General features: G+C 27.3%; 1 protein-coding gene across 1 annotated transcript; it reads left to right on the top strand.

Annotated features, from left to right (window-relative positions):
- The first annotated feature begins 6,969 nt into the window (after positions 1-6,969).
- On the top strand, positions 6,970-7,320 carry LOC132938885 (protein FAM200A-like). Its single transcript, XM_061005876.1, has one exon. It carries the CDS (start codon positions 6,970-6,972, stop codon positions 7,318-7,320), a length of 351 nt encoding a protein of 116 aa, XP_060861859.1.
- The last annotated feature ends 3,868 nt before the right edge of the window (positions 7,321-11,188 follow it).

Genomic DNA, 11,188 nt, shown 5'->3' with positions numbered 1-11,188 from the left:
ACATAAATAATACAAAAAAGATTGATTTAAAATACCATAGGATTTATATAAGGAAAGCTTGTGCTGGGGGATAGTAACTAATGCGGGTAGGTAATGGCCTGGATACGGAATATAATGAAATAAATATTTCTACGAAACCAATGGACTTTAAAATAAATGGTTTTTAAATTATTTCGTTTTGCGTTATTTTTTATTTAATGCTATTCTATAAATTACGTTTATCGTTATGTTTTGTTTAATGATATATAATAGGTATATTTTGTTAATCGTTATCTTTTGTTTTGCAGTATTCAATTATCGCTATCCGTTATAATTACGTTTACCTACAAATTTCAATCGTTTTTTTTTTGTCAAATATAACGTTATTATAACCTTTGCAAGGCCTGTTTTAAAATATATCGAAGTTGTTTTTACCCAAGTAACTCAAATATTTTACTTACTGTTGACATTAAAGCAATTATTGGTAATTTTAGACATTGTAGCAAATGTGGCCAGCGTTAAATACAGGGAAAATGACAGATTGCTTATACATTTTTGGGAAAATTTGACTTATTTAAAAGTTAATTAGATATTAAGTGGTTTTATAATACAATTAATACTTGGTGATGTAGTTTTTAGGAATATTCTGAAATCAGCATACCAAAATCAGGGAATTTATAATTTTAGATTCTGAGCGGAGCGATGATTGTATTGATTTTACAATGATGTGTGGTATTTTATTTTTTTATTTTTGTGTCTGTAATCACGGTTTGGGGCGTTAAAACTGATTCGATATTTTTTTCAACAGTATTTTGTTTGATGAGAAAGTGAATCTAGTTGGTGCATTCGGGAGGTCAAATTTTCTAGTTTTCAAAAGCGCCGGGAAAAACAACATAAAAATTAAGGAAATACGGGAATTTTTACGTAAAATCGGTTTTTGACAAAATCGATTTTGGTTTATGGTGTAACTTTAATATAAATGAACGTATATACATGAATTTTTCACTGGTTTAGGCTAGGTTAGTCAAATATTTGAATTTTCTATATACGATTAAATTTCCAAAATATTTTGATTTGTTTTGAACTGTTCAGGGACATTTTCAGGTTTCTAATTTTATTAGTCTTTTTTCAATAATTGTCAATATATCCTTATTTGTTCGGTAAAAAAGCTTGACAATTTAATACAAAGCTCCTAATATATTGTTAAAATTACATTTAAAAAATATTAAAAATCCTTAGTCACAGTTTTTATTTATAAGCATTTAAAGTTCAAATTTTGACAAAATACGGGAAAATCACGAAAAATAGCAAATTATTTTGAGTTGAGAATTCATAAAAATTTTTATTTTTCAATCTAAGATTTGAAAATGTAATACAAAATTATCCATAAGTTTGTCCACCTTTATCAAAAAAAAGGTGGATAAGTGGATGTCGCTCTGCTGTACAGTAGGTTACAAGTGGGTCACTGTAATGGATGGTGTTAAATTTGAATTCAATGATATAATATCATTGTATAAGAAAAACGATTCTGAGCGAAAACGGTCAGTCAGCCTATGATATTACCAAGTATATTTGATGATATTATTGTGAATAAAGTAATTTATAAATAACCTATTTACGTGGAGCCTTGTTTTCAATTTTCAATCCTTAGCTATAAAAGTTGAACATTTTATAAATTTTTAACTACAAAATAATTATTAAATTATAAATTTGATAAATTCTGTCCAAATTTGATCTTTAAATGCTTATAAAAAAAAACTGTGCCTATGTATTTTCAATATTTTTCAACTGCTATTGTAAAAATATATCAGGAGTCTTGTATTAAATTTTTACACTTTTTGGCCCAACAGATAAAACTTTATTGATATTTATAGAAAAAAAAACTAAAAAAATTGAAAACTGAAAATGCCCGTAAACAGCTCAAAAAGTGTCAAAATATTTTCAAAATTGTATGGTGTATAGGAAATGCTAATATAAACATTCAGTGAAATTTTCATGTATCTACAGTTATTCGTTTTTGAATTACAAGAAAATAAGAAAATCGGTACATGAGAAATCGAGTGAATATCTAATGTTGTAAAAATATGAATTTAAAACGCTCATAAAAATTTAATTTGACTTTCTTGTAGAAATTTTTTTTTTGATAAAGTTAGACAAACTTATGAGGAATCTTGTATTAGATTTTAAAATCTTAGATTTAAAAAGAAAATTTTTTATGAATTTCTAACTCAAAATAATTTGCAAATTTTCGTGATTTTTCCGTATTTTTTCAAGATTTGAACTTTAAACGTGTATAAAAAAAACTGTGACTAAGGATTTTTAATTTTTTTCATCTGCCTTTGAAACAATAACCTAGGAGCCTTCTATTAAATTTTCAAGCTTTTTTACCCAACAAATAAAATTTTATTGATATTTATAGAAAAAAAATTTAAAAAAACTGAAAACTGACAATGTCCGTAAACAGTTCAAAAAAAGTCAAATTATTTTCAAAATTGTATTGTGTATAGAAAATGCAAATATAAACAACCAGTGAAAATTTCATGCATCTACGGTCATTTGTTTTAGAGTTACACCAATAACCAAAATCGATTTTGTTAAAAATCGATTTTGCGTATAAATTCCCGTTTTTCCTTAATTTTTATTTTGTTTTTCACATCGCTTTTGAAAACTACTGGGAAATTAAAATTTTGACCTCCCAAATGCACCAACGATATTCACTTTCCCATCGAACAAGATACTGAAGTCGAAAATCGAAGCATTATTTCGACTACTTATCGTGTACACAGACACAAAAATAAAAAAATAAAAAAAAAATAAAAAAAAAAATAAAAAAAAAAACACACATCATTGTAAAATCAATACATTCATCGTTTCACTCAGAATCTAAAAAAATGTCTACAAGAAACTCAAATTCAATTTTTATGAGAGTTTGAAATTCATATTCTTACAATATTGGATATTCATTCGATTTCTCATGTAGCAGTTTTGTTATTTTATTGTTATTCAAAAACGAATAACTGTAGATTTTACTGAATGTTAATATTTTCATTTTCTATACACCATAAAATTTTGAAAATATTTTGACTCTTTTTGGGCTGTTTACGGACATTGTCAGTTGTTACAATATCAGTTGAAAAATATTAAAAATACATGGGCACAAATTTTTTTATAAGCATTTAAAGTTCGAATTTTGACAAAATTTATCTAATTTAAAATTTAATAATTATTTTGTTGTTAAAAATGTATAAAATGTTCAACTTTTATAGCTAAGGATTGAAAATTTAAAACAAGGTTCCACGTAAATAGGTAAATATAAAAATTACTACATTCACAATAATATCATCAAATATACTTAGTAATTTTTTTTATACATTAATGATATTATTATATCATTGAGTTCCAGTGTTGGAATAGATAACTAAAAAATTATCTAGATAAGATAAGATAATTTTAACAAAATATTATCTAGATAAAAATAATTACAACAATACATTTATCTATATAAATATCTAAATAAATATCATTTTTTTACACTTATTTTTATTGTTTTTTTAGTATTTTTGTAATAGTATATTTATATCAGTATAATGACATAATATTTATAATAACAACGAATTGAGCCTTTGAAATACAGTTCTACCAAGTTAATTTTAATTTATTTTTAAAATGAATGGGGAAATAAACCTATACCTAATTAATTTGAATATGCTTATTATAGTAGAGGACGATGTATAGTGCAAGCCCGCATGCAGGTTCTCGTATTATGGTAATATTGTCGTTGGCAATAATAACAAGAATTTTATTTTTCTAATTTTAAAAATTATATTATATTAGAATTTTAGTAACATTGGTTTTATAATTTTTTAGGGGCACTATAATATTTATCTAGATAAGCCCATTTTTTATCTAAGCTAAACATTAGATAGATCGTAACATAATTATCTAGATACTTTATAAGATAATTTATTTAAAAAAATCTTATCTAGATAATTCCCAACACTGTTGAATTCAAATTTAACACCAACCATTACAGTGACCCACTTGTAACCTACTGTACAGCAGAGCGACACACACTTTCCCACCTTTTTTACATTTAAAATTTGTCCGGCGTTATATACTGGAAAAATAACAGATTGTTTATACATTTTTGTGCAAATTTGACTAGATTTAAAAGTTAATTAGATATTAAGTACCTAGTTATATAATACAATTAATACTTAGTGATGTTTTTTTTTATTAACATTCTGAATTTATCATATAATATAATACAAAAATTAGGAAATATTACAATTTTTTAGATTTAAAATTTTTTTTTTTGTTATTGTTAACAACTCCCTCGGTGACTTAGGCCGTTGGCTACAATATATTTAACATTATTGTTACATTAAGGGGTAAATTATTACAATAGGTAATAACTTATAAGTTATAACTTTAATAATATAAAGGACAAAAAAAAAAAAAAAAACAAAGAGAGACATATAAAATTAATAGTATCTTATAAACTATAGGTGTCTGCATTCTACATTTGTGGTAAACATAATATCATTGATTATAAATACTAGTATGAATACATAACAAAATTGTATTAAGGAGTTCAGTATCCTTAAAGAATTTGAGAACATTAATGATACCGGCGTATAGATTTTCAGCTACATGGTGACTTAAACTGTACTTTAGAAGTTGTGGTTTATACTTCCTACATTCAGTTAGAATGTGTTTGATCGTCAGGGGAAGGTTGCAATGTTGGACATGGGTTAATCTGGTGTGACCTATTCTGAGCCTGTTTATGGCCACTTCTTCTTTTCTAGTGAATGAGTTAGTATGCCATGGAAGAATATGATTTTTAATTTCGTTTAATTTGGTGCTAGATATTTTTCATTCGTTCTGCCAAATGTTGAGAATTTTATTTTTAATTATCAGTTTAATGTCAGATATTGAATATATTTGGCATTGGGTTGCATCTGCTGATAAAATGGCCTCTTTTGCGAGTTTATCCGCTCTTTCGTTTCCGGAGATATCAGTGTAGGTCGGTATTTAAATTATTTTTATATTAAAGGTTTAAAATTGTTTCTTGTATCTACTTTAGTTTCTGTTGGCTCATAAAATAGTAAAGCGCCAATGTCGCAATTACAGTAGCCAGACACGCACATCTTTATTTAAACAAAAGAATCTAACAAACTATGTACACGACTCATATGTTAGTATACCTATGTATTTTTGGTGCTTTGCAATGATACGAATAAAATACCTATATTGTTATAATAGCGATTGAAAAATATCCAAATTATTATATTTTTACGCGTTCTCTTATTTAAACACCTGGAGCAGCTTACTTACATGTTTTGACAAAATTAGAACCATTTGCTCATTTATTTTGTTTTTTACAATTTATAAAATGTGTCAACCAGTTTTTAAAACATTATTTACGAAATTACCGAATAGGTACATATCCGTACAATTTCTAAATAATCTACATAAGTGTACCTACAGATTAATAATATATATTCATAGAAATTATTTAAGGACTTATGGTAGTCAAACTAATCAATACCATTAAATCTAAGTATAGGTAATTGATACTATTATAGATAATGGCTATATTATGTTTATATTAAAGTTACACGCATATAGTTAATCCAAATCACAATATTTTGTTCTTAAACATTGCGACAACCTCAAAACACTTTATAATCTGATGTACATTTAACCGGGTTACCAAAACCATTTTAAATTCTGAGAGGACTAGAGGAGCGATTATTGTATTGATTTTACAATGTTCTGTTTTTTATTTTTTTTATGTGTGTCGTGTGTGTGTATGCCTGTATAACCGATAAGTATGTACTTAGACGAAGACGTGCTTTGATTTTCCATTTCAGCATCATCTGTATAATAGGAAAGTAAATCCAGCTGATACTTTCAGAGGTAAAAATTAGATACCCAATACATTTAATAATTTATAATTGAAAATTATTGTAAAAACGTAAATATGTATTATCAAATTACAAAACAATTAAGTCACTCTTCTGTACATTGAGTAGGTAGGTAGGTAGGTGTCTAGATGAGTCGCTGTATTGGGAGTGTTAAATTTGAATTAATTGTTATTCGGCAGGGGTGGGCAAGTGGGCAACTGGCGGCCCGCGAGCCTTTTTTATCTGGCCCGCGCTACATTTTCAAATTGCATTAGGTATAGGTATACAATTTTAAACTTTATCGTCTATACTCTATAATCTATAATGTCTAGTATAGTGTATACTCTATCTTATCGATATAATAATTGTTATCTGGTATTGAACATTGTTAAATGTATAAATGTCACAATATAGTTATAGTAGGTATATATACACACGTATGGATACGTATAGATTTTAACCATAGCTGTTTGTACCGATCTATTTAATTATATCAGTTTCTTCGTATCGTTCGTGTCGTGCTGTCGTTGAATTTATTGTTTTCGTTTTTTGTAATGCCTAATAATGTCCGCAAAAAAGCGTAAAATTTATGATGAAAATAGAACTTTTAATACCTCATGGGAGAATGACTATTTATTTATTATTAACGCAAACAAAAAAAACCTCAATGTCTAGTTTGTTTAAGCGTTATTGCGGTCTTAAAAGAATATAATTTAAAAAGACATTACATGACAAATCATTTGTCCAAATATGAAAAATACATTGGTGATGCAAGAAAGAGTGTTGTAATTGATCTCAAAAGAAAACTTCAATCACAACAAAATGTGATGACAAAAGCAACAACTTTCAAATTATTGGATTTTTAGATGGATTCAGAAAAAAGTTGGTATTTTTTAAAAATTTAGTCGTTGAAAAAAAACTAATACATTTTCCGTGTTGTGAAGTTATAAAAATAGAATTTAACAATGAGTTTAATTTTGAACAATGCATTACCCACTTGGATGAATTAACTGTAGAATTCGAAAGACGATTTGAAGAAGTTGAACTTAGGTGCCCTCAAATAAATTTGTTTAATAATCCAATGGTAGTTGAAATTGAAAAGCAAGATTCTGAACTTCAATTAGAATTGTGCGAGTTGCAAACAGATCCATCATTATTATCTACAAAAGAGATTGACATAAGCTTTTGGAAAACATTACCTACTCTAAAATATCCACTTTTACGAGAGTTCGCATTAAAAATGTTATCCATGATTGGAACTACTTACATTTGTGAATGTACATTTTCAAACATGAAACATATTAAATCAAAACAAAGAAATCGACTTACAGATAAAACATTAAGTCACCTAATTCGTGTTTCTTCGTCCGAAATAGAAGTCGATTTTGCCGCGTTGTCATTAGAAGCCACACATCCTCAAAACTCTCACTAAACTGCAAATAACTATTTATATTTAAATATTTAATTAAATTATTTTCAATAACGCTTTTTGTATTACCTATGTCCTATTTCATTATAAACAAAATAAATGCTATTTAAAATGTATATTTTGAATGACCTTTTTTTTTTTGCTTTCTATGCTCTGGCCCACTATATTTTAAATTTCTAAAAATTGGCCTTATAGTAACTTTGAGTTGCCCATCCCTGGTTTACGGCAAACAATTCAGAGCGAAGACAGTTCGTCACCCTATAATATTACTAAGAGTATTATTTTTATAATAGGTATTGTTGTTTTTATAGACAAATTATTTTACAATGAGGCATTAGCAATATTATAGGTTAAATACATTTTCGCTGAAAAAATTGCATTTAAAAAATAAATGACCTTGTGTGCAAAAATACATATTATATTATAATAATATTATACTCTAAAAGTTTCAAGCACCCGCTAATAATATTTTAAAAATTACAAAAAAATAACTAAAATTGTTATTATTCTTTTAAATAAGTATCTAATTTTGTCCATATTTGAATTTAAAATGTCAATAAAAAACTGTTTCTGATAAAATGTCTAAAAAAACGCTAGTTAGTTCACTTTAGTACATTACACGGACACACATGAGAAAACACGAGTACAAAAGTGTAAAGACGAATCACGGTGATAACTAAATATTATGGGTTATGAACTTATGACTTATGACAAATAATAAGCAATCGATGTTTCAAGTTTTCAACCAACCAATGACCTGGGGCTGGAGCTATGTAATAATGTAATATTGTAAAATATACCTACCGATCACACTATCGCCCGGCTGGGCCAATGTTCTGAGAAAGTGTAAGAACTGGTTGTTATTGAGAATTCTCGATCATCGAGAGAGATAATTCCCATATTATATTTTGTGTAAAAACTAAATATTAATCATTATAATAATATTCTAGTTCCTAGGTATGAGTTTAGATAATAATGTAGCAAGGTGTACTTATATAAATATACCTTGTAATACAGGGATGTCATATAAACACGTATACACATATTCTGACATTCTGTCGAAATTTACAATAGTTGATAATTTGTTTTTAGAAAAAAATGGAACAAAATTTAATGAATTATAGAATATACTTAATTTTAAATTGTTATAAATATTGAAAAAAAATTCATGGGGGGGATCTATCCCCCTGACCCGCCTGTTTGACCGGCACTGCTGGCGCAGCAGGTACTACAGGATTTGTAAGTTAATTTTTCAATTTATTTAGTAATTGAATGCTTTTACAGTTTAATTTATTTAAAATAAAAACATTAAGACTTAAAATATTAATAGTTTTTATTTTACTTTAAAGTTTGACGAGTAACTCATTTACCCCATCAAAAGCTATATGGTTAAAAAAGTAAATTAATGAAATGGATGCATTTACATTTTTTATTTTTGTTTATCAATTTGATTCTTGAATAAAAAAAAATAATTGTCTTGTTTTAGAGAATAGTAACGAAATTGATTTATTTTATATATTTATATTCCATTGAGAATTAGATAATATAATTCGAGAAACTTTATCAAAAATGTGTAGGGAAAAATAATTTTTAAACTTTTGCTAAAATTTGTAGCTATTTACAAGCAGTTTGATAAAACAGTGAAAAATTTTATGAACACGACAAAATAATAAATCGAATTTGTTCGCCTTAAATTTTTTCAAACCACCATTTATCAACATTTTTAAACACAGCGATATAATGTATGGTACTGATATATATGTTATACCATATAGTTTGAAACAAAGGAGTCTCAACTCCTATTCTATAATGAGTAAGCATTATTGTATTGTTATTTATTGTTTGTTACCTATTTCTTAAAATACCGATTTTTATGTATTTTTTTTGCCAAAAACTAGTGCGTGGTTAGTTTGAATTTGTGTGACCCAAATGGGAATTTCTGATCCATTCCTTCGCCTTTAATTTTCTATTCCACTCATTTTGCCATTTCCCCAGCACCCTATCAAGAGTGAAAAACAGATTTTTTGCATTTTTATTTTACTAAAAATATTAGTAGGTACTAAGATGGGCTTATTAGGATATGTTGGGCAGGTGATGGGGGACGGCCGCTGAGAGGTTCCACTGTTATCAATGATAGTAACTTATCATCAGCACTGAGCAATGAACGTTTGCTTTGCTGTACATTATGTGTCTAGAGGAGTCACTGGATATATTATTACATTTTAATTCAATGATATACAATTATATTGTATACGACAAACGATTCTGAGAGAAGACGGCCCATCGATCAATAATAATACTAAGAATATTTTATGATAATATTGTGATTAAAGAAATTTATTTTACTATTAAGGATTAGTTCTACAGTGGGTTCATGTAATTTTCTCTGAAAAAAATGATTTTTAAAATGTAATTTTGTCTACAAATTGTATCTCATAATTTTAGTTCACAGTTCAAAATATTATAAGTATTATAACATATAATGTCATAATAATATAGTATACCTACATATTTTTTGATTATTAGTTATTACAATTAGGTATCTATCATTATTTTTTAACATAATACTGGCCATTGCGATTTGTATGATTTGTTCGAACAGTTATGATTTTTTGTTTAGTAATAATATGTATATTATTTTAGTTGTATATACTGTATACTGTTACTTGGTTTTTTTTCACTGGCGGAGTTTACATGAACACAATTTTATCTGCTTGTTGTTACTGGCGGAGTTTACATGAACCTAATTTGACCTGTTTTATTTTCTTGGCAGAGTTTACACTAAAAAAAAGGTTCTCTTGGTGGAGTTTACATGTGCCCATAAGGACCGCCCTATATGTATGTATCATGTATCATGTATGTATGTATTCTCGTAGTGGAGCGGTGAAGGTTGGGTTAGGTGAAGGCTATAATTTAATGGCAACTATGAGTTGCAAATAATGTTGTTAGTTGCAAATAATATGAATGTATAAGGGGTAATGACGTAATGTATAAGACATAGTTTTATCATACACCAGTTCAATTATAACGCACAATATTTTTTATTATTCACTAGTGGTTTTAAAATTGTGTTTATTTATTTATTTTTATCATGTATACAACATTTTACCAGAAGGAGTTTTTCGATTTCAACATTTAGAATCTTATCTTTACCAAGTTGGATCAAGATGGTACTTTAAAGAGGTCAATTTTTTCAATAGTTATTTAATTCCAAAACTACCGATAAATTACAAAAACCGATAAAAACGGGATTTCAATTTTTAACGCTTTTTTTATCACCATAGAAATGAATAAAAATAATAATATTATAATATTAATCAACTTATAGGCTATAGTTAAATAATATTGGGGAACGGAGTGGCCGAGAAGACTAAGTTGTTGAAGCCTCAACCCCCCCCCCCCCACCAAAAAAATAAAATAAAAATAAAAACGAGTGTGTGAGCCCACCAATACACTCTGGGGAAGTAAAACTTCTTTCATAATTATTAGGGCCCGTGAAATTATAAGTGAATTAGGGAGATAGTGAGAAAAATCAATACAATAAAAATAAACATGCACGGCGGCGACGGCGTGCATGACTTGTAAAATAAGTAAATAAGCAAACATGTCGTTTCATTTTTTGTTACGATTATTTTTCCACCCACATCTCAAGAAAAAAGTTTTACTATAATAATAATAGGTTTGAAACGTAAGCATTTTGTGATTTTTGCACCACTGAGCTAAAATGTAAACAAAAAAATATTATTTACTACAAGGTATTTGCCCAAATGGTTTGTTCAGATACTCTGGATAGTCATATTTTGTTTTCTATTTACAGAATTACCTATTAAATACCGTTGTTGAAAGACGTCTTACTATTATTCTTACTTAT

The sequence above is a fragment of the Metopolophium dirhodum genome, chromosome 2, assembly GCF_019925205.1.
Source record: "Metopolophium dirhodum isolate CAU chromosome 2, ASM1992520v1, whole genome shotgun sequence".
NCBI classification, from domain to species: Eukaryota; Metazoa; Arthropoda; class Insecta; order Hemiptera; family Aphididae; genus Metopolophium; species Metopolophium dirhodum.
This window is presented reverse-complemented; position numbering and strand designations above follow the sequence as displayed.